At 35.8% G+C, this 26,236-nt stretch overlaps 1 protein-coding gene across 1 annotated transcript; it reads right to left on the reverse strand.

Annotated features, from left to right (window-relative positions):
- Positions 1 to 15: 15 nt before the first annotated feature.
- LOC114523382 (synapsin-2-like) lies at positions 16 to 24,537 on the reverse strand. The gene is made up of 11 exons (XM_028544279.1): positions 23,826 to 24,537; positions 19,595 to 19,655; positions 19,070 to 19,161; positions 18,517 to 18,673; positions 17,806 to 17,895; positions 7,072 to 7,134; positions 4,339 to 4,481; positions 3,844 to 3,918; positions 3,258 to 3,360; positions 2,168 to 2,318; positions 16 to 937 (listed from the first exon to the last, which is right to left on the reverse strand). The coding sequence occupies exons 1-11, from the start codon at positions 24,035 to 24,037 to the stop codon at positions 819 to 821; spliced, it is 1,266 nt and encodes a 421-aa protein (XP_028400080.1). The 5' UTR covers positions 24,038 to 24,537; the 3' UTR covers positions 16 to 818.
- Between the last annotated feature and the right edge of the window lie 1,699 nt (positions 24,538 to 26,236).

Genomic DNA, 26,236 nt, shown 5'->3' on the forward strand with positions numbered 1-26,236 from the left:
AAGGTAGGAAAAAATTATTTATTTTCTTTCAAACCTCTTACATTATACATATTAAACTATTTTTGACAACAAATTAATGCAAAATAAACTACAACTTTCAATTCTGATTTCTTTCTACGCAAAGTGCATGTAGTATAAAGCACTGATAAAAATACAATTTAATGAATCTCATTAAATTCGCATTATATATTTTACTATAATATCATGCAATAAATGCAGTCATGCAGGGCTGCAGTGCAGTGAACAGGGTGCCTTAAGTGCAACGTATTAAACGTTAAATACGAAAAAAGGGCAGTGAATGATATGTTACCTTGTGTTGCTAGAAGAAGGAGGACGAAGGTCGAGGTGCTTGATCGTTTAATATTGTTATAATAAATATATTTGTGCGTACGAACAAATTTTACTGTCATCATGCACTGTAAAATTGATTAATCGATTAAAATTGATTGTAAAACTGAGTGTAAAAATGATTTGTCAAACATTTATACACTGTTAGGTCAGTTTTTACACTTTTAGGCCAAATTTGATTGGTCAGTAAGAAATGCTCAAAAATAAAACGCTTACTGCATGGTAAAACGTTAACGTTGGCTCTGAAGAGAGACTGCATGGGCATTTTCGTTATAAAATCACATGACAACCCACCCAATCCTGATTTGCTCGCTTGGCCATGTACTCATATTTACATTTCCTTCCTATAATTACGTGAAAATTCGTCCAGCACGCTCTCAAACTTTTTAATCAGCTCCGCGCTTCTCCATACTCACCTATGGCGGAATGTACGCTTTTAGGTGGTCTAATTTCAGATTTGAATCATGAAATTAATTATCAACGATTATACCACTGAAATGCCCTTGAAGCTTGGTTGTTGAAGACGACGTGCTATCACTTCCAGGTTTTGTTTCCTTAATTGTAGGGTTTGCAACCACTTTCAAAGCTTCTAAAATATTTGAATAACTTATGAGAATTAAAAGTATGCCTATACATGATCCACGACCTCAAGCCTTCACTGAGTCATTCGATTTTTTATTGCAAATACATTGACAAAGGTACAGCATGCAATGTTCTCTATTGCACGTGGTCGCTTACGTCACAGAGCATACAGAGGTTTGACCTTGCATTATTTATGCGTTCCTAGCAGCCATGTTGTTAGCCAGTGCGCTAGAGAGAGGCTCTATCCCCCCCCGAACATTATAAATAGCCATCGCTATATAAATAAACAGATCGCTCCCACTTCTATACTCTTCTATACTCTTCTAAAGGATAAGAACTAACAAAATCTGGTTTTGAGAAAAAAATTGAGCAACGTTTTTTTCAAAAATACGATTTTTCCAGATAGTTCTGTCTCGGCTGTTTATATTCCATACATGTGTTCAAGCCGCCGCCATATGCATGATTTCCCGGGGGGAGAAGGCCTCTCTTGAGCGCACTGGCTAAGCCAGGGGTACGCAAAATTAACGGCAGTCAAACCTCTGTATGCTCTGTGGTTACGTAGAGAGGTTGGGATTATTCTACTGTCAACTATAGATACATGCAGTATATCTTGGGGTATTATAATTTGAATAAAGGATGTAGGGGAAAAATCAAAGTACTGGCAGCTTTATTCTATATGTATAGTCAACCATCATCAGTCAAGGGAAAAGTTTTTTTGATGACCTTTTTACTGGTGTAGAATAAAGATTGCAAAGGTTTTCACGTGATCCCCTTCACTCCCCGAGGGACCTCTCCTCGAATACCTCTATCCAATATTTGCTTCGTGGCACTGGGAGAGTATGACGAGTGATACTCTAATTAACAATTAGTCGCCGAAGGCGAGGTGATTACAACCCTATATTCACTGAGCCGAAGGCGAAGTGAATATTGGCTTGTAATCACCGAGCCTGAGGCGACTAATTGTTTTAGTATAATTTCAGTATTGAAAAAGTTTTATTTTTAAATACAACTGATTTATGTTCTCAATTTCTGCTTCCGAAATTTTTCCAAAACGATTTTGAGTATTTTCAGCCATGTTTTTTGGGGGAAAAGCAATAGTTACTGCTCAGACTGCTCTGAGCAGTAACTATTGCCTCATAGTTACTGCTGAAGGAGCCAATCAGAATGCTCAAAGGTCATTTTTCAATACTGAAATTATACTAATGGCAATTAATCACGTAATTGTAAAACGGCTCACCTGACAGTAGAGATTCTGAAGCGGTTTTGTTATTCATATTCTCCAAAGACGACGGATATTTTTCTTTGAGGCGGCTTATAGTGAGGTCTGCTATACGTTGAATGTCTGTGTCTCTTGTCTCACTGAACAGCTTCATTCCCGTATCATTTACCTACATGTAAAAAATTTTAAAGGCCTATTTAGACTACACGATAAGTTGTATGCAATTATCATTCTCACGGATGAAAAAGAAGGCCTATGCTACAAACTTCATTCATATTGTTGAGGCTGGAATTTAAAGTGTCATGCTTGTACATGTGTTTATGTACGTTTACATACGCCAGGGTACGAATCGTATACGACAAATCGCGTATTGTAAATAGGCCTTAAGTAGTACTGGAAGACCTTCGGCTCTCGTTTGTTATTCAGGAACACGCTTCATATATGTAACATATATGTCCTGGGCGGCGCCCAGGAAATTTTCTAAAATGTTTGCAATTGCTACATTGGCAGGGGCTATAGAATTTACACGTGGCTTTGGGGGCGTAGAAAAATGGGGGGAGGCGGCACGCTTACAAGGCGCCAATATATTTGATCTAGATCCTCGGGAAATGCCAATTATATTGGGCACATTTCAGAGCACAGGTATACAGGTATATGTGTTACTACAACATACATACAATTTCAAACGCCCAGTTTGAATTTCAACGCATTTTGTTTTAAAAATTGAAATCAAGTGCCGTTTTATTGGGGGAACTCTATTCCCCCTGCCTCCTAAGTCCTACGCCCCTGCATGTGGGACTTGCAGAATAGTCATGCAGAATATTTTGCATCATATAGTCCCATTAATTACTGATTTATCCCATACTTTCTCGTCGTATGGTATATCGGCCTGAGTGCCAAATTTCAAAACGAATCCTTCAACCACGTCACCAATGTGAAATGGTAATAATTATTGCGACGATATTTTCAATCTTTGTCTAAACTCTTCTGCATGGAAGTTTCATGAAAATTGCTCATATATATAGCCTTAGTAACAAAATAATGTGGTGATACTGTATAGTTATATACCGCGCTATTCCAAAAAAATATTTCTGATCGATTGAAATACCTCAATAATGTACTCCTTTCCATCACCAGTCTGAATTACTTCTACACATAGAATATCCAAACCTCCGAACATCTTTGCGCACTCGTCGGCCCAAAGTTTATATCTATTCACGTAACAGATAAACCTAAATGAACTTATATAAACAGATTTATTCCGCCCGTTTAAGAAAATGGTAAACAAAGTTTACGGAATTATTGAAAATATATAAGTATAACTATAAAACTAGAAAATTGTTGTTAATTAACGGCAAACATTATATACGCCAACGGTTTTTTTTATTTTAAATTATCAATGCATGTTATAACATTGTCTACCACTCCTAGCTATTCATTGATACTCGCAATAGTTGGAGAAGTAAGATTCTGCATGCATGCCTAATATCTCCCATTGCGCGTCTGCGTCTTATACTCAAGTACCCCTATACGATCTTGCTTTACGGATCAGTATACAGATCCATAGCATATAAACTAACAACAGTGTAATGCATGTATAGTGTGGCTATATTTAGTAAAATATTTTACACGTAAAGATATAGGTTGCTGAATGGAAAATGCAATGATTTCAAAATACTATGATGTGAGCATACCGTTCGGTAAGTTGTATTTCTTCGACCACTGCAGAACCCATGTTCGTTTTCCAGTTATCAGAAAGCGATTTTCTCCTAAAAATGCATCAGATACTTACTTACTTAATGCAGAAGAGGAATAGGGTTACCTTTTACCTGGAATAATGTTGAATTTATCTTGTCTTATTTTCATTGGCTTCAAATTCTCGGTCTGTCTTTTAAAAAATGTTGCCGCATATCAATTAAAGATTAAAAGTAATAGTAGTATGCTAATAGTAAGAGTGTGTCACTTTGGAGTCATTTTTATGAATCAATTGAATTCTGAGTGCTTTTAGCCTTTTTAATCGATATAGTGGTTTCAAACCTATTTACTCTATATAAAGAGCTCGTTTGCACGGTACAGGATTCCCTTGGAAGAAAAAGAGGGATTCTGGGTTTTGGATTCTAAACACCAAGCGAAAACATGCATTAATGGCTTGCAAACATGCATTAATGACTTGATGAAAAATTGCTTACTTGAATACTCTGTAACTTTCTCCAATCTTCTGAATTCGTATGTCATATGTTCCTTCAATGAAAGGTTCTGTTGTAGCGTATGTGTCAGCGACAGCCACGATACTCGAAATATCTTGGAATCCACGGTGATTTTGTACACACACCTAGAAGACAAAAGAGGTTAAATACATACAAACTCCGCAGAATTTGTAAACATCTTGTAAACTTAAGCCCCGTTCACACTAAAATGGGCACGGGTACCCATTTTAGCCGTGCCGTGCCAATCAATCAAATCGAGCATATAGTGCAGCGGGCTTATGAATAGGCCTAGCCTACGGCTACATTATGTTCGTTATAGTTTAAACATGCATGGGATTTAATTGTTTATAGACATTGCATTTCGGTCGAGTTGAAAGCAAGACATGAGCCATAATGCCATATATGATAAACCGCGTACTATAATCTCTATTACCACTTAATTATATCTATGTATTTTTGTCTCAGTTGTCGCGAACGGGACTGAACTGCGACGTCCAAAAGAAATCTGAATTAGTACGTTTTTTTAGCGTAACGTTGTTGTAACATGAGTACATGTACATATATCATTGTACTTTATCGAGTCATAAGGAAAAAAACCCTAAACTTTAGACTAGGTTGCATTGGTAATCGGCCAATTACCCTCGGGTTTTTTCCTAAGACAGAGCGGATGCGGTTTAATTTCTCTGCTTTTTAAATTCTCCGCGGTCACGCAATGTTTCACCCGAACAACTCAAAATATACGGTGATAGCTAACTCTAATCAAACGCGCTATATAAGTATGAAAACTGAAAGAGGAAGACGATTTTCACTGAAACAAACATATATTCGTTGACAAAATAGATTTAGGACATAGCGACATCCAGGCTACTGCTGCTATAATATGCACACATCTCAATAGCGAAGCAGTGCAATGCTATATGTATTGTCTATAATTATATTTTATTATTGCATCAGGATATTTCACTTGAGAACTTCCTGTATTAAGAATCCAAATTGTGCTTGCATAACCGAGTTTTGACAAACTTTTATCCTATATATATACAGGGTGTCCCAAAAAAAACGAAAACTATTGAAATCACTCATTGTTAAAATTTGAATGCCGTGTTCACGAATTTCAGCCCGTGAGGATTTAATGCAACTTATAAAATGCTAAATGCTTTGTGTTGCTAAAGAAAGGGGACACGTCGAAGGTCATGGTCCTTGAGATGCACATTTAAATATTGTTATCCATATTTGTAAATTGTAAATATTGTTAATAAATATAATTTTTGCGAACAAGCAAATTTTACTGCATCATATGCATGCATAAAAATGAGTATGGTAAACATTTAATAAATACACCTGTGGGTCCCAACAGAGTGCTTAGGCATTCAAACTCTAACAATTGTATTGTTATGGATGATTTCAATAGTTTTCGTTTTTTTTGGGACACCCTGTATACAGGGTGTATCAAAAAAAACGCAACCACTTAATATTCATGAATATCCTCTTTGTTCTACAACACAAAAGACGTTTGGCCCCTGGAATGCGAGAAAGCTTGTAATCATATTCTAGCGGCACAATCGTCGGTAAACAAAGTCGGGTGGGTAAACCAACGAGCTGAATTGAAAGTATCTAACGAGTAAAATTTTATTTACAATTTATTTTACAAGGTCGACAGTTAGCATTCAAGTTATCATGCACGACAATAAAAACTCGTTGTTCGGTTGTTAGCTGCACCATTATTAGTTTAGCTGATTTGACTATTAGCAGTTGAACTGTACGATTAGAAGCCATTTTAAAATCCCAGGGGCATAAAATCTATTGAGCTTATGAACAATATGAATTTTAGAATATTAAGTGGTTGCGTTTTTTTTATACACCCTGTATATATATATACATATATAGCGAGATTAATACATGCATGGATGCTTGGAAATATGGCATTTATCAGTTCGAGTGTTCAGAATAATACCGAACGAGTGGGCGCAGGAAACACGATAATAAGATTATATAAAAACTCATATAATCCTCCGTAAACCAAGTTTTTAATTTTTTTCAACATTTTTAGAACTGTTCTAAACTTCTTTTCCCACACATATATAGCTATTTCTATTTCTGACATGCACTCACACTGAATAGAAAAGTATACATGAGAAAACAAATAATCTATATAATATCAAAGCCATTGACATGCGTATCGGAAATCGGCCATGTAACTAACTGATACCAAGGTAACATTAAACCATTTTACAAAATAGATTTTAAATTAAGTATGACATTCCAATTTGCCACCTCGCCGGGTATATATAGAAACATGCATGTGAAAATTAAATCATTATAGAATATAGTGCCGGTTGTTATTCGAGTTAACCATGCAATATATCTATGTGGCATGGCCAAAACCTAACCGTATTTATTATATAATGTGATTATACGACTGCCAGGATCATGTTATCTGCTCATTTCAATACCTCAAAAGCATCTCACGCTTCGTTGAATCTCGGGTAACCGGGCTCATGTAAACAGCCCCTAAGTTGTATTACGGCATGCTAACATATATATGTCAATGAAGTTGTGGTTCACTCATGCACGATTTATCTTTATATAAAAATACAGCATTTATCTTTACAAAAACTTCTTTCGGGACATAGGAATGGTAATGGAATGCCGTTTATAGACGGACAATATTCTCGTTGCACGCGTGAAAAGGAAAGACAGCATGCAAAGTCTTACCTTTCCGTAGCCAGAATTTGCGTGACCTACTTTGACAACAGCAGGAAACTTCGGCGTGATTAGCTGAAACGAATGTACATACAATAAGTTGAATTGCGACAGAAGAGCTGGCAAAAAGGACCCATGCATTTATATGGACAGAACCGAGTACAAGTGGAAATATACGAAAACATATGAAAAGTTCCACCAATAATCACAGCCTAAATTAAGTAGAGATAAACCTAGATATACAGAATAATAGGTTTTAAAAATCTTGCTATGTTCACGACAAAAATTCTTATGAGAATTCAGGTGAAAATACTTATGACGTATATACAGGGCGTTTATTGGTTTATTCAGCCAAAGGGCAAGTGCCGAATAAAAGTGTGGCCATATTTGATCATGCTTGCAGTATATAAGTCGTCGCTGAAAATTCCGAATCCGCAAATTTTGTGAAAAGGCCGGATTTGAATCTATGCACTAGTGATAATATTGAGCAAAGGGACAATTCGTTTGGGAACTGTGAACTGCAACTACGTATCTGAAACCATAATCACCATGATCACCGTGATCATGGAAATGGTCGCCTGCTGACGAGTTTATCTTTTATCTAGCTTAGTGGAACCGGAGAGTTATATAAAATTATTTTTATCACATCCGATTAAAGAAGTGTTTTATTAAATTGTTATTGATCACACTTATATAACGCCGTCATAAAAAATAATGATAAATTAAGTAATAATTTGGCTCCAACAACTTGTGCACTTCCTTGTTCTATAATAAAGTGTTGTTCGATTTAAGGACGTGCGAATACCGCGCCCCTCCGTCAAAACACAGCGATCGTATCATAGTGTCACGAAAGTCAAACTGCAGTATTAACAACTAACTAACTATTCATATAGTCAAAAATCAAATGGCGGAAATGGATATACATGCCTGACCATATCTACCGTTACAGTCCAGAAGCGTGCATGTTTTATTTCTTTCATTCTTATATCTTTCAGCAATTCATCTTTTTCACGAACATGCATGCATGTCCTGCATTATGTTTATATAATACATATCACCTCATGCATTCTCTTCTGACATATTCGATAAATTCTATTCAAATTCAGATTTATCGAACATACACTATATTTTACTGACAGTCGAACGTTTTAAACACAAAAGGGCTGCCATAGCTGCCTCGCAAAATCAAGTTTAATGAAAGAGACAACACATGTTTGCATGATATATATAGCTATTGTTGTTCATTAATATTTCCCTGAAATATGAATATCATGAATTCCTGTAATTGATGCATGCCCCATTCATCCGAATTAATACAAACCAAAATCAGCAATGCTATATAATTGAATTACCTGGGTATTATTTTTGGCGGATAACGTCAGCACGGTAAAAAAAAATATTATAAATTACGCATTCATTAAACCTGTTGAAACCACCCGAAATAGCAAACTAGCTTTTGATGTGTTACTTTCTAGAACAAATAACGTGGTAACACCGAATAACATATTTCATCGTTCTGCCCCTCCTCTTCTCGCGGTAATTATAAATAAACTGCAGTATACATGCATGTAAGACAGTCAAATGCTAGCACTGAAGAAAGTATAGAATTCATATGTTAAAAACTTAATCAATATTGAGCTCAGCAGTATAGTTTTCTAGATAAGTTTGTGTTTCTCTTGCATAATCGCCAAAACAGATTTATATGATAAGATGATAAAACTGTTGAGTGATTAGATTATATAGTTGCTTTTACGTACTGATCATTTCGCTTCGCATATATACTTATATAGTATAATATATTTATCTAAATTTATATAGTAAACATCCAGTGTTGACACTGGTAACCTCAGTTACGAAATTGCTTTTTTCTCTATAATATAATACTGCTTTTTTCTCTATAATATAATACTTCGATTAAATTTAGCACTGCATGTATTAGCTTATAGACGAAAGACATCTTGTACTATAAAAAACTCTCATATTTCATCACCTACAGAAGTCTGGCTATACGGACGGGGATATCTCTCTTTTTACGATTCAATGTTCAGGCAACGCCTGTATTGTATATACAACCAGCATGTGTAATCCTGTTAACAAAAAATCGTCAAGCTTTCCATATTCGGTTGCTCGACAATTTTTAGGCTATTGCCCTATATTGCATATAGTCAATCAGTGTCAATGGTATGGGAAGTGGGATTGAAACCCTTTTATAGGAAATGGAATTGATGTGTTCATGCTTATATTCACTGGCGCGCAGTGAAGAGGATGGATTTTGCAAAATTTCGTGCGAGACGTTGAATTATACTCACACAAGGGAGGTATTGTACTTAGAATGTCAAATTTCAAGAGTTTGAAATGTCAGTCACGCGTCTTAAAATGAAAACGTAGCCCTGACTAGAGCGCTAAAGTTTTCCGATTTGAAAAACTTGAGTTAATTGTTAACTGTTGTCCCGTAGTCAGTGTGGTCCAATCAAAATCGTATATTTTTGAGTTACGATTTAACTACCTAAAATTTCATACAACCAGTCACAGATGTTCATGATAATCGTTAATTGTATCTCTAAAAATTTGTGATTTTACTTTAATTTTAGCGTCCAACTGCACCATCCATCTGTATGTTTATCTCAACCAACGTGACTGTGATTAAACGTATACCCCACGAAGCGAACACGCCCTAAAGATACGCCTTTCTACACACAGCACGCCTGGCATGTAGCGATTGTTGAGATTTATGAAGAACGTTGAAAAGCACTATCAATCAATGCTTGGCATAGGGACACCGGTATACAAGGATATACTGTCAGGAAGTCTTACGAATCATCAAAATATTCGCGGAATGTTTTAGGTGACCTGTTGGTATGATAATATAAACAAGAAAAACATAGGAACGGGAAGGTTAGCTCGTTGTGGGATTCCTAAAACTTTTTATTACACTTTTTTTGTGTACAGTAATGAAATATGACTGGTAATAAGCAGCAATATTTAACTCCCACCCAAGTATAATGATTGATAAGCATGATGGTCTGATTAGTAGTCCAATAATTACATTATCGTATGGTCCACGAGCGTGCACGCATGTTATATAATGTGTCAAAAACGCTACAGAAGCGTTTGCGCATACTTATAGAACATATTGCGCAATAACGAACTCCGTCCCTCTTGAAATACACATGCATTTGTACGAAATATGTTTAAAATGATAGCGATGATTTTCTCTGCAATTTAATAGCAAAAAAGTCAATTTTCAGCAAAATTTTTTTAGCAACTTTCTTTCGTGGATTTGGAAAATGCATTTCCAACGGACACTGCTGTATTCGTGAAAGAATTGTTATATTCCCTATCTTACTGAAGCGCGGGTATCACAAGTTTTATACTTTGTAGTCGACGCGGGTGATATTTAACCATTGAAACTTCGACTGTTCAAACGTCTAATGTTTCGATTCATGCGAGTATTGTCTTCCCACGCACCAGTTCAGCACACGCAGAGAACGTATAGTAACTGAAGTGCGTTTAGACAAAACATGAACATGATAAATATGTAAGGCCTTAGCAAGGCATTTTTTTTATAGAGCCTTCAAAACAATACAGCAAAATATTTATCTGTCTATGATTGTAAAATATTTGACCCAGAAACTTCGGACCAAGTAACATGTACTGTTTCAGCGTTTCTAGGTTTTTACAAGTATTAATTACTACCATTTCAAAAAGTGATACACACTCGAAGCTTAGAAGACTGTAACAATAAAGACAGAAAAAAATGGAAGAAAAACACTCATAAAAAAATCGATAATCTTAACAATTAAATTCAGCTCGAGATGTACAACTGTGTATATAATATGCCTTTGCCTGTATTGCCTAAGTATGGGCATGCATGTATGTAAAAGCAATCCGCTGATTCAATATTTTTCAGTCGGATTCTAGTTATAATAAATCGTGATTAAATATTATATTCAAGGCCAAATAAGTCGAGCAGCAGCATATAACGTTTTCACGGTTTCGTGTTGTTCGTTTAGCATGTTCTAGTCTTCTAGATTCATCGCAGTCTTATGTGCACGACGTGGAGTCTGTTATGAAATAGATTATTGGCGTAAATGATGAATTCAACAGTTTATGCCGCAAAATGCGTGGGTTGTGTTAATGTAACATGAACTGGGCGTAGGCGGGCATCATCTTTCAGGCACTCGTGGAATGCGCAAAATATGCACGGAATAAAACAAACGCCACTTATCATGGAATAACATTGCGCGAACCTAATTAGAACTGACGACATCACATTATATTGTTGCTTTGGGTGGTGCAACTGCTTTCGTAGTTCCTATCGGGATGTATTTCACGGCGGCAAATAAATAGGCCGTGCCCTGATACCAGCCACTTTATTAACATTCTATTCCTGATTTAATCCCCCAACAAGCTATTAAATGGTCATTCATTTGATGTATGCGCATTTTATATACTGATGATTATAATCCAAGACTTCGGAATATTTTTGCAATGCAAAGGTGGCTGTAATTAATGATTAGTTCATGTCAAGCATATATTTGTTTTTGCCCAGAGGGGCGAAGGTTTTCCTCCTACAGCTTTTTCCTCATATGCTCGTACAAAACATATGAATCGGCAAGGATGCTTTAGTTACATGCATGCATATATTTTCTGTATACATTGGATACACATATTATGAATAACTGACTTGCGTCATGACGCTCATGCATCATACATGTAATATGTGAAATTTGTTTTTGCCTGTTTTCATAAATTGGTACATCACGATGTAAATGATACTTCAAGAAATACTGGACCAATATCTCACATATCTGTGACTTATGGTATAATGAAGAAAAACATTTGGTGTAATGTCAATCTCACCAACTAGATACATAACGTGCGTTCCATGCATGTATCCTGCTACTGATCGTACTTTAAATCATACTATTATATCCATGCACGTGTTCCTAAAAATCGTAGTTGGAAACCAACAGACTTGGGTCTGGGATTTAGCCATAATAATCTTTCGGCATTGTTGTCTGGTATCGGTTTATTTAACCTTTAGTATAAAACGTGCACGGGCTATGCAAAACATGCAGCGTCGAGTGATTTTCTGATCGCGGATACACAATCGCTTAATGAAAGTTTCCGTATAGTCTTATCAAGCAGCATTTTTGAAACCTTAATTCATCGTCACATAAGGAGTTGAAGTGTGGAAGTTCCTAATATAAAGGGTAAAAAAATGCACGCTCTCAAAACACTCGACCTTGGAAGGTCAGACATTCTTTATAAGTAACGTAATTGGCATTATTCGTGGCCAACGGATCTCATTAAGTACTTAATTGCGAGTTGACAACCCTTAAAGCAGTTTGGAACTCCTGTCAACAGACATCCTCCCTTCAGCGCGGACGCATTGAGAAACATATAAAAAGAGCGAACGCATTGACGCTTTCAAATAATCGTAACAAAGAGGAATTCGTGCTGATAAAGGTATCCATATATATCAGTACATATACCACACAAAACGCTAACGACTAGACGACCGCGCACATCCTTAAAGATGCTGATTCGATCTTTGGTATTAATATTATTGGCGAGTCTCACGACCACCCTTATGGCATGCTCGTGTCAGAGATTTCATCCACAAGAACATTTCTGTCAAGATGACTACGGTAAGATATACTGAACGAGGTAAACATGATACAATCAACTTAAGATGACACTATGTTTGCATCATATATTGTATAGAATTGAAACTTAAAAGGTGCACAACCGATACAAGCATATATATGCATGCGCGATCGTACTATTTAGCAATAGCTATTTAATGTATCCGAGACAAAAATTGTAAGAATTTACGCGAAGACTAATGCAGTTCGAATTTCACCGATTCAATATGGGATAATATAATAATATACAGATTGACTATGCCGCACAGCAAGGCAGTAAATAAACTGTGCTTGACTCTTGATCTACAATAATACTATCGGTTATTCTGTTGTCATAGGAGTTAAGCCATACATAAGTTCCGTGTACAGATTTATACGTCTGGCGCCGACAAGTTTAATGCTTTTTATCACATGATGCTGGATTATATATCAGCGAATGAACGCGTCAGTGAAAATTTTTTTTAAGAAAGACGCGCGCTATATTAGGGTATGTGTGCATAAAAAATCTATGTTCTTTTTGTTAGTTCATTTCAAGCTTCAACATATATAGTACGCGGTTTATAGTCACTTTAGTGAGTGAGATTTGAGAAAGTCGTCGCACGCAAGCACACGGTCACTGTTTATTGTACATTAGTAGCTACTTGAACAGCCTCTAGCCATGTACGTAATCATATTCATATAGCCTCAGGATGTTTCGCAGAAACCTCGACGGCTATACAAGCCACACATTAACTCAATTAAACATCAAATTTATAATGTGTTTAATGGATTAAGGAAGTAATTATAAATCAGTTATATCAACCGCTTGAAAATATAAAATTTAATAAAAATAACGAGGTTGTTATGCATCTTTAATACAAATAACAATGCATGAAGACTTATTTTCAACTAAGGAACTTCTATCGCGTAGTCCAACCATCTATCAAGTTCTAACTAACTTAATAACTGACGTGAAATATAGTATATCAAAACACATCAGTATAGTGAGTAACGACTGTAAGGCATATAACTCAGTATTGCCAAGTCCTATAGTGCATGTATTACCAATCAGTAAACATCTGTGAAAGTTCAGTTTCTTAGGCTACCGAACTTCTTGTTGAACTTTATATTTCAAACAGACAAAAGTTCTGAAATAATGTGTTTAAAATACCACTCTCCACAAATTAAAGGTTAAAAAAAATTGAAGAAGTATATAATCAGATATAGGTAGACGAGAGTTTTTTAGAATCCACTCTAGTCTTCGAGTTTTAGTTTAGTTATTCTAAACACTTCTCTTTGGCTTTGGATTATTCCAAACTATATCGACGAAGACAATTTATTCTGGCATCACGCACGAATGATGCTTATATATACGAACATATACCAAACGTGCTTAATTAGTGGCACATTGCGTTGCAATGTAATTCCTTTCCGTCTTTGACTTTGTTAATATATTATCCCATTTTTTATATGCATTAAAAATCTCCCACATTAGCTTATAACGGCCATCCTCAGGTTACATCCATGCATTTATTGTTGTTACAAAAGAAAGCCTTTTGTCGTTAGTGTGGATCGATGATTCACCTATATAAATGTGCATTCAAATATTTTGTTTTCAAGTTATTGCTTAAAAATTTATTGATGTGAGAACTTCTTTTATAAGTTCATTTAGTAATTCGGAATTAACGTAGCTAACCTGAATTTAAAAATATCGCCCTTGCAACTTAATTATAGTTATATAACAACATATATATTAAGCAAGAACAAAGACAAAATAACAAAACATGATAGCATATTATAAGAGTCCTTTTTAGCGTCCTTATTACCATGTTGACATGCATTTGTGCATTATTGATGACATATTTAAAATAATTGAGGTTTTTTCAATACAGGACTCTAGAAACCTCCTAAAGCAACTAAAAACAACCTAAAGGCATGCAGAAAATCACACCGATGTTGTTCGGTGTGATATTTAGAAGAATCAGTCCACCATCCCTAGCTATATAGCTATATTCGGCATATATTTCGTCAATGTCTAGAAGCTTAAAGATAATTGGTGGCAATATATCATCCGTCTAAAACGTCCATTTGATTTCTCTTCCCACCATTTGAATGCCATTTATGGCAATAATGGTATCATGATGTGTATATATAATGTATGCATTATGCTTATATAATATATGAAATTCCAAATTCGGTCAATTATAATGCAATTAATATTCTTATGAGAATACTTATCTCGTTCTCTTTATACTATATTTTCCTGAAGTTTGTTCATTATCTCCTATAGGAAAATGCTAAACTAGTCCAAATTACTGACAGTTTAGTAACTTTAGTTTATACTAGTTTCTTGCCGGCAAATGCAATGTTTAGGATAAATTTCTGAATCGATAGTCATGTACGGCTACACATACTGACAGCATGCATGTAATTCGCGATAGTTAATTTAATTTATTCAAAGAGAATAATTGTAATATTAAAGACAGTATCAATTTTAATAATGGTGCATGATTGTAATGATGTGCAATGGCCGCGATAACGACCTTGAGTGTGCCGTCCCAATATCTGAAACAACTCGAAGGTTTTTTGCATGTAATTCTGTCATATAGGTGATTATAAGAGAATGCTTTTTGTGAATAAGTTAGATATTAACAAATGAAATACCCATGTCGTTCAAAAGCAACATTTAGATTAAAAGAATCCTTGAAAAATCTTAGCTGAAAATAATATTGTCAAAGTAGTTATAAAACATTTAACAGAAGCGAAGACAGGTTAAAAGCCTTTTTAAGTGTAATTTTGTTACCCTGAGGGTTTGTAAAGTGCTAACGCAGTAAGAACTTAATCTTGATTGATCACAGAATGCTTAATATGGTAAATCAGGAAGTATAAGTGTATAGTATATAGTGGGAGCAATTTTTAAGTGTGCATTTTAAAGTGAAGGCACAAAGTGACCTAAAGTTAAGTTTCTTATCATTCGTGAGTCTTTCAAGTATGTACAGTATGTAATACTAAAACATCGTATATTGAATATAAATATAAAGAGTTAAAATTTAATGAAAAATAACTTATAAATTATTAATACTGATATAGCTAGATTGCACAAATCATTCTTCTTGTAGCATCACCCTAATTTGTGCAGCAAGCAGTAAAAAGCAAATTTTTTAGGGTGAAGGGCATTGTGGTTGTGGGCAGTTGGTATGCGCAATTGTTCACATATAAATTCATCTAACTTCACTACAAGTGGTCTTGCCAAGGACTAATTTGGCAATTTGCCAAGACCCCTAGACTAATTAGCAGAGCCCAAAATTATTTGCCAACGCTGTTACAAAACTAATTGTATACACCAAACTGTTCCCCAAAAAAAGTCCTTATGTGCAACATTGTTGCATTGTAAAATGTTAACTTTGGATTTATTTTTTTCCTTTGCAGTGCTGCGGGTAAAGGTTGTCGGTTCTCTCAAAATCGATCGTTCGGACGAGACGCCACACACACCAGGGGTCCTTCGTTTTGAGAAGATTTACTATCCCATCCGAATCATTAAGGTTTATAAAGGAAATATTTCAGGCCTCGTTCATCTGAAAACCTTGCGGCGTCGTGTGAACAAAGTCAGATATGTCTCGAGATTGTATGTTCCATCGCGAATCTCCTCCTGCAGTTTAAGCTTAACGAAAAGGCGGATATATGTTGTTATGGGACAAATACATCAAGGCGTTCTTCATCACGGCTTATGCAATTGGCGTTTAAATTGGAAACATATAACCAGCGTTCAGCTGAACGGCCTGAAGAGGCATTATGCCAAAGGTTGTGGGTGCAGTATTCGTACCTGCCCCACGCGTGGATGGTGTAAGAATTCGCAGATGGCTACAGAGTGTAGGTGGACATCTGATGAAGGGTTCGGTGTGTCGAAATGCGTAGACAGGTGGCAAGTATGCAGGTATAATAGCAAATCACGCCGATGCAAGTGGAGGAAAGCAGAGCAATCCAATTTTAGGAAGTGTGTTAAGAGATGGTCATAAAGAGACGATTTATGGAAGAATGATACAGTCCGCATATACCGAACCGTAATGTCCAGCACCTTTGCGGTGCTGGATTACCACTGTGAACAAAATTTTTAGCTTTAGTTCATATACCTATTGAGGAGATACTTAATAGAAATGAGTTTGATATAGAAAGCTTAAAAGTATTCGGCACTGTATAGGTGCAGTCCTATAGTAAAAAGAGAGGATAGAACAGGTGAATTACTGCATCGCAAGATTGTAATACAGTCAGTCAAGTAGTTTATAAATTGCAGGATGCAATACGATACTGTGTGTGCGTTATGAAGACATTGCGTTGTAATTTATAGAATAGATTTTGTAAATACAATAGATGTACAAAGTATATGTATAATTGAACAATGTTAAACGATATGATAATAGGATGTTTCTTTAGCGTATCCCGAAAAACTGAGTAATAGTGGTATTATTTTTATCAGGTTAAATTTTCTAAGAGTCCTACCCATGAATCAAGGTGAGCATTTGAGGTGCATCCAGTCGTTTTCTAAACAACAAATTATTGCTTCCAGCAATATATTAACATAATTTGCTAATAGGGTTCGTGTTTTCCCCTTTTCTTTATGCATGCTGTTCTCTCAGGCATGGACTGAACACGATCTTCTTTCGTGTCGTTTGAAATACGAGAAGGCGAAAATGATGTGAAGATGCTCGTTACAGTTACAGTTACAACTATTGTTTCTTCCTAAAGCGAACCCAAAATTGCCGCAAACCAGCATCGTTGTCACAACGGCAGGAACATGCAAGAATATTCCGACATAAACCATGCATTGTTTTGACGTTTACTTTAGACTTCATGTTGAACCTAATGTTAGGGAGCTGAGTCTTTTAATTTGATTTGCATTTGTGTGAAGGTTTTATCTAGAACAGAAGGTTTTATCTAGAACAGTGAAGGTTTTATCTAGACTACAGTTCAATAATATACATAGTTCTCCCTTTCGGCTATAATGAGAACTTGGCAACCTATATATAACGATTTATTATTATACACAATGGGCTGAATTATCGTATTTTTGATAGGAAAGTAGATACGAAAGTTATAGTGAAGAAAATTACACACTTACCATTTCTTTGTGGTTTGGATAATATGCCTGTGGAATAAGTGGGAAAATGTCATTTCCAAGCTTTCGTTGAATTTGAAGAAGGTGCGCAAACTATATCATATAAGAAAAAACAAAGTATACAAAGACGATAATGTTTTCTCCCATACGTCTAAAAGTTCTCATAAATATTTATAGAATGAATGAACATATATGTTTTTAAACATGGTTTGGCATAATTAGATAGCCTGGAAAAAATTGGAATATAAAAATCGATAGGCGAATCCAGTTGTATCGGAACTGCAGAACAGAGAAAAGTCTTTAACTTCAGTGGTGAAAAAATTATATAACTACACTTAACATTATAAGACTGATTAAACTAGTTTTGTAGTCAAAACGAAACGCTGCATGGGAATGATACATCTACCCAAGAAAACCAGTTCATGATTGATAATAAGTATAAGTAAAATAGGAATAAAATTTTAAGCGGAAAAGTGTGGTTATAGAATAGATTTAAAGTTTTTCAAGCCAGTTTTTATTGTGTACGTTATATCAATAACTCCATGCTTGCACATTGCGCATTTGACGGTTTTCGGTGCCGTGGACTGAGGATGCATAAATTAATTCGTGCGGAAGCATCCCCTCCCCTCCCCGCCATATAAATATAATATTTTTTACATTTGTTCTGCACCTAATATTGATTGCGATATGATTATATACTCTGTTATAACTTACCACCCATGGTTTCTCCAGAAAATTAAAAACTGACTCCAGTGAGTTTATACTAGGAATGTTACCATATTTCATGCCAAAAAGCAAGGATCTCCAATCTTCCTTTGACCCAAGACCACGCACAGATTGCCGTAGCAAAATAAGGTCAGGGCGGAAAGATCTACGTCGGATGTAAAAAAAATCATGACATTTAAATAAGTAGTATAGCGCCGAATGGCTCGAACTAACTTTCCGAAATCCTATAAGAACAGGCTGGAAATATGTCACATGATAAAAATTTGATTAAGTTATGTGCTGCTGTTAGAAATTAAATTTAGATTAAAGATCGCCTTTATCGCATTGTTTTTCACGTTCATGTCCTCATTCCAAACCCTGCATCTTAACTAAGTTCCTATTTTATTTTATTATTTTGCCCATCCATCGTATACACCTTCACACTGGGCTTAAAGTAAAAGGTAATGTTTACCTAGCTCAGCTTTGAGATGCACCTAATAAAATTATCTGTGAACTGTGAAGTACTGTACTTACGAAATGAAGTGCTGTGCTTATACTGTACCTGACAACAACGGTTCCTTCACGTCTAACCTGAATGTCGACAACAGTACCACTGTCAGAGTAACTGGCAAGATTGAGCTCGGAAAATTCTGCCTAAAATACATCAGTTGAAATAAACTCGTACATGCAGTGAATAAACAGAAGCAAAAAAAAATTATCATCATCTGAGACGATTGTCATGCCACTATTATTATCTGTGATTATCATACTGAGATCAATAAATTATTCCATATGTTATTATTAGTGCATGTGATCAAATTACTGGATGCAGATTTGTCAAGCGGAGTGCAAATCAACGATTTGCAAAAAATAACAAAATATGGCGAAAGATTTTGCATAAAAACTAAACAGCCCTGAAGGAAATGAGAAAGGCCTGAAAGGTTAACTAAGATACCAGCAAAAGTAATAAAGATTGGATAAAATTTTGGCAAGATTGTCTTTTGACAAAAAATTATGATAAAAATTATCTTTAAAAAGATCGCGTTAAGCGATACCAAAATTTTAGAGCTCATACAGTTCCACAAACCTGCTCAACTCGCAAGTCTTGAACATTATGGCTAGCTTGTCGATCTTTAAAAACCGATATCCTATATCAGATGGAAAAAGGAGACTTTAAAATTCATAAATTTAGCATGTTTAACAATGAACTTGCTATTTCAACCGAAATGCCTTCAGTATAGGCGGATAATTTTAGAACAACGTTGCCAAGGACATGAACATCGCTCAAAATTGTTGAGAATCTCGACCGCATACTTAAAATTTAGGATATCCTCTCTCTGTCACCACACTTTCACGTGGATTTTCAGAGGCAGTCACAACTAGCCAGACACGCAGTTAATCACTATAGTTGACGAACGAAAAATCAGTTTATCTGCTAGCTATGAATATCCTATTCAAAAACACAAGTTAATAATAGTCGAAGTCCACGTTTCACTAATTTGCTCAGTAGTAGGAAATAGGAATATGGCGATCCTTGCTCATTTTCCAATTTCTATCAATTTCTTCCAACATCTGTCAATCAGTACGTGCCTCCAATTTTTTCCAAAACCTCTCAATTTCTTTCAATTTTTCCCAATTTTTACAATGTCATCAATATATTTTGCTGACTCAACAAAATATGTTATTTCACCGAAAAATCAAAACTGATAAAAACTGTGGCGTGCAAATATAGGATATTTCTCCTCCTCGCCACATGTTTTTGATGTCACATATGTAAAAATGAAAGAGGGAACGAAATGTTCCGTTTGTCAAATGAGAAGAGTAGCATTTTACTGCCCTTCAAATATGCAAGGGAGAGTGAAACACGCTCTCTCTAAATAAGACCCCATTTAGAAAAATGAAAAGGGTGATTCATGAAGAGAATTGCTAAGTATTTAGTATTTCTTCTCGGATACCTAACAACAATAAACCTACCCTTGTTGCTGTTTATTTCCTGATAAAGACTTATGTTCGTACAATCTACAAGAGTTTTCATCGAACCAATTTTAAAAAGTCATTCTATTTTGCAATATTTTAAACACCAACAACAAGGCATGCATAAGTTCACGACTTCCAGATGTTGGCGAACTATAACTTTATAAATTCAAATATGTGTAAGTAATTTATTAAATACGTATTTCAAGGAAATATTCGACAGCATCATGGTTACATGGAATGGGTAAAAATTTGTTGACATCTTTATGTTCCCATTCTTGATAGGTTTTATTCCACCAATATGTTGGACAAATTAGAACATGTCAAATTATTTCCTGTGTAATCTTTCTTTAACACATTAATAATGTGTTTTTCCACATCCTGGAACAATTAATGTACCCCAATAAAATTCACAATCTCTCACACAATATCTTTTGTCGTTGTCTCTTTCAGTGTTATTTCTAGCAAAATTCCAGATTTTTCTTCCGTTACCTGTGACGTCGTTGTCTTCAAATGTTCGGAGATCAATAGCGAATGCATAGTTGTTGTCGGAAAGAATTGAGTAATTGGCATTGTATCTCTCTTTTGGTTTAGGAAGACGTTTTTTGAATAATCTTGATATATCCAATCCTTGACTTCGTGATGTTGGGGTACACATATTCCTCGCGGCTTGTACATGAGCGTCTTATTTTTGAATATTGGAAGATTAATGTTCTCGTTGATGTATGTGGTGTCTTTCCTTCATAAACCTTTTTCATCATTTTTATGTGTTCGTACCTGAGGGTTCGTCTAACATCGTAACTATTAAGAGCTACATTGTACAATTAATACAGCACTCTCTGTTGTTGTTGAATATTCCGCGTATATCCTGCAACACTTTTCCAAGATTGGGCGATCATAATTTTGTCTGCCTTTGGTAATTTAATTCTATAGCGGACATTCCTATTCATTTCAAAATCGGGTTAAAAGACTATGATCATTTAGGATTTTACCAAGTTTAGTCTTCAGCCTACCGTCAAAGATACTTTCCAAGTCAGCAAACACTGTTCGCGGCAGAACAGTGGCTCCGACGCAAATTTCGATTCCGTAGACAGTCGAATCGAGTTAGCTTCAAGATTTAGAAGATCGACGTAGATGGTGAACGATTAATTGTGAAATTTTACGCGGAAGAGAAGATTCCTGTTAGGGAGGATTGAGGATCCTTTACAAGATTTTAGGGGAAAGAAAAATTTTGAGAAAAGGAAAAGGAATGGTGTTAGTAAAGTGGTTGCATGGTATATGATATAACAAACGTAACTCGTGGATTCGTGAGAAAGATATAAAAACTCTTTATGGGATGACGGCACAAGATGACAACAAGTGTATTGTAGCAAAAAGTATAAATACACACGGTAGAACACACATCGAATAGACACGGTGGGACACTGGGAAGAATTGGAAGGAATTGAAAGAAATTGGGAATTATAGGATGAAATTGGCAGAAATGATTGACAGATGTTGGAAGAAATTGAAAAGCTCCGTAGTCCGCCCCTGGTAATTATCAAAATGCTCATCGTGAGTTTTCATTCTGGACTTCATTCTTCCTATAAACGTTACATGTTACCAAGCGACGGAGTTTGCCTTTAAAACGGACAAGTTTGGACAAAATGATTGGCACTATAATCTCTGTACCACTCTTTCCATCCACTGATAAGTTGTCGTACATGGAAGGGGAAATAATTAATGTTTGCGAATGGCCGCAAACGAGGTCGGTGACCCCCAATTTTTTTACGCTATAGATGCTTTATCGGTAAATTCTGTGATGGGGATTTTTCAGTTAACTTTATTTTACACTTTCTTACTTTATTTCACACATAGCCCCCCAATACATTAGAGTTTTTTCCAAAGTGTTGTTGTATATATTATATCTTTGTTCAATTCAGTGTAACTTTGTCGTATATAGTGTAATTTAATCTAACAATCATATAAACTGTGTACTCTAGTAATTTACGTACTGCCGTGAGAAGCACTTTATACAATGTAATTCTTTGTATACAATTCATTCTATTCCTTACGTCATCAAGCTAGAAGTATAGCGGAGAAAAAGAAGAGCCAGAGTTAACTGCGAATACAAATGAAAATATTTAAACCAGTTAACTTCAGTATTTTCCAGTGGTATATAGTATTTAAATCTGTTTCGGCTCACATGAGCCCGGTTACCCGAGATTTAAGGAAGCGTGAGATGATTTCGAGGCATGAAAATTAGTTTTCGGCAAACAACACGTGCCATTAGGATGGCAACATGCACGACTACGAGCTAAAATCGTTTAATCATTTCAATACTTCTTCCTAAATAGTCTGAGACCTTCCGGCAGACTTTTTTTATGCGGTGGAAATATTAGTGATTCTGCTAACTTCAGCGAAACTAAATTTTAAAAACATTAGCTGTTGGAAAACGTCCATGCTGTCATTGCTGTGTTACAGGCAATAATACATAACCTCTGCCAAAAATAACCCCAACCGTGCCACGCAAGCATGTTTTCAGTTATCCTTCACTATGAAAAATTTCATATTTTTCCTTCTGCCCCATCTCATTCAACCACATACGACCAATAACCGGGCAGTAGAAAATCAAGATACAACTAGCAGCAAACTACTTTAAGTGCAATATATATAAGGTATTGTGTAACCAAATACAAAATAACCTCGCGCATATATACACTATAACTCAATCATCTGCGATTTTGAATATTTAGACAGAGGCAGGTCAGCGCAGCTGGACGTGTGCGCTTTAAAATGTGCACGTGCAACTTAAAAGATCAACATTATAATCATTAATGCATCTGCTTTGGACTTCAACTTTAATTATACTCGTCCTTCGGCAGAATTTCTTCGACTAATGGAAAATGGAAAAGCGACGAAGGCTGGAGCGAATAATAATAGCTGTGTAGACTGTAGTGACGAGAACCACGAATCATAAAAATAATAATCAACGCGTTTGTGTTAAATGATGTCAGCGAGACATCGACATGCTCCCAATTTATGCAGCAACAAACAACAGCAGACGAAACACACGTAAAGGACGAAAGATCGCAACGTCCGATTTCAACTGGACACCGCATATTCATATACATAGCATATATTAGTCAATATGCAGCACATTCATATAGCAACGGATGCCTGGTGACATGATCATATTATGCTTCGGATAATAATTCATTAAAGTAAATATTCCTATGGCTATGTATAATAATCCAAATGCCGAGCCGCTCATGCCGTATATAAACGAGCGATCGCAAATTCGAATTGGAAAACTAACATTTAGCCTTAGTAGGAACAATTTGTACATTTGTAAACGTACGTACCAGTCAGTTTCAGGCGTATCAACGACGAGGATAATCTTATTCCTCTTGCTCGATGGGTTCCTCGGAGTTTGACTGCTTAATCCGAACGGATTGTGCTTCTGTGGCGAATTTGCGTGGGTTGGCGAGTTTCCACGCGATGCCGTTCCATTGAATGAGCGGTTATCGATTATGCCTTTTGTTTGGAGTCGTAGTTTTGTGAAGAAATTATCCATTTTGGGTCGAGACTCTAAGCGCTAATTTGTCTCGATCGACGTAACCAACTCACGGTTCTCTCTCTCCAAAGAATTTGAAAATGTTTGCGAAATATAAGCGGCCAAGGATGAGATAAGATTGTCCTAAAGGACTTTACTCGGTGTCTAGACCGTGTCCAAATGAGACATTGTGGAACACAAGTTCTGCAAGCGCCATGGACGGTTTAGTTTGCGCCTGAATTTCAGTATTGCTTACAGAGGAATTTGAGTTACTCTTTGATCCAAGTTTTAACTGAAACAAATATTGGCGTCCAGCGACCTTTAATGGCGTGTGGCGTTTACGCTGTTTTTTGTTATGCGTAAGTGTTATTTACATTTTCTCCACCTGCATACGCCCAAAATCAGTGAATATTATTCATGATTTTAACTTTTTGATCACATATTGGGTATTTCACGCATGTTGTGTTCCCGCGCATGTTGCTCCAACACCAGCTTTTGCTTGTCTTGTTATATTCATATATAGCAAGTCAAGAGCTGGTGTTTGTGTATACGCGTATACATGGACAGCGTCTCAAGAAAGTGCACCCTTTGGAATCTAGATTTTGCTGATCTGAATGCCTGATTATGCTATGCCGGTCTCGCTTTTCAATTTCAAACGCACGTAGATTTAGATTAGTATTGTAAGACATTCCTATAATTAAAACAAAATTATTCCTATAAGGGACCTTTTAGAGCACAATGCATGCACTGTTCTGTATAGGTATAGAATGAACATTTTATACCTAAAATCTCACTCTTGTGATAACTTATCGCACTTTTTAGCACGAGCTGAACAAGTGCAATACATTGTTCTTCCTTAATCTTTCCGTGAAAATTCGCGAAAAAATATATATACTTGTTGTGGCATGCCTATATAGGCAGGACATGCGCAATGCGACATGCACGGCACTTCAGGGTTTCTTCAGTGAGAGGGTAGAAACTTTCGCCTAAATTTTTCATTTTGTGTTTGCCACACAGAGAAAGTATCTATACACTTTAAAATTAAAATTAAAAATTTATTGTTTTTACCTTTGCATCCCCGTTTTTTAACTTGATTGTTCGTGATTTTTTAAAAATCGAACCTTTGTTGGAACCCACAGGTGAATGCATAAAATGCATTCTCAGCCTTAGCTTAATTGTTATAACAATTAAGATTTCATAACTAACTTAGTTCAGGGTTGTAATAAGCTGAGACATTCGAATTCAAAAAGGCCGACTTCAAAAGGCGTGTATGTTCGCTATTATTATGGCGTATATAGCCCTTCGATACGTGTTACCTCAACTTATAATGCTCGGACATATTGGAGCCGATTGTTGTAGGGAATTACCTTCCGTAAAATTCCTCCCATGAAAAAATTCTATTTCACTGAAGTTCACTATTTCACTTTCTTAATATTTATCCTAATTTAATAATAATATCTTTTGCTCAAAATATATGTGAATGGCAAAATGGGTGAAGTTTTAACACTTCCTGAAAGACGTGTAATGCAATGTGCAATTCGATTCCCGGTTCAAGTTTATGACTTAGCCTATATATTAAAAGTTGAGTTTTCATGACAATCATTGACGTTTTTGAAAGCAATTAAAATTTTTTATGACCAAAACCGCTGAAATTTTGTATATTTCATATAACATTAATGCTAATTTGAGTATTTTGTCAAAACCGTTCAACAGCCGCATTCAGTTTGCCAAACACATTATGCATGTTGACATAGCTGACGAAATGTTTTTCGAATGGTTTCAAACAGACATATTTCATATATTATTTATGTAAACACTTGACATCAGGCGACATATCATCAAGAAGATCTAGAATAATATATTACGCATTCGTTACCATGGCATTTCCAAGGATTGAAATAAGGTTTTATCCCTGTACGCCTAATGCATGCTTATTTTCTCGAAAAAAGGTTGTCGAAAAGTGGACAAGTTTCGCACCGAGCTGCCACGTATTTTATTGACTGTACTAAGCGTATCCCGTTGACAGAGCCTAGGATTTATATTCGGACAGAAAAAAAGACGTAAATTTATTGATAGAAATTATCTAATTCGAGTTAAATTATTGTAAACGTAGATACAGAAAGCAGCCGCTCATACAAATGAGTTCGCCTTTTTTATTAAGGTCGATATCTTTTATTAAGACCGCCAAACAGGCCACCTCAAAGCTAGACTCCAGAGCCG

The sequence above is a fragment of the Dendronephthya gigantea genome, unplaced genomic scaffold (assembly GCF_004324835.1).
Source record: "Dendronephthya gigantea isolate DGI-Jeju-01 unplaced genomic scaffold, DenGig_1.0 000027F, whole genome shotgun sequence".
Taxonomy (NCBI): Eukaryota; Metazoa; Cnidaria; class Anthozoa; order Malacalcyonacea; family Nephtheidae; genus Dendronephthya; species Dendronephthya gigantea.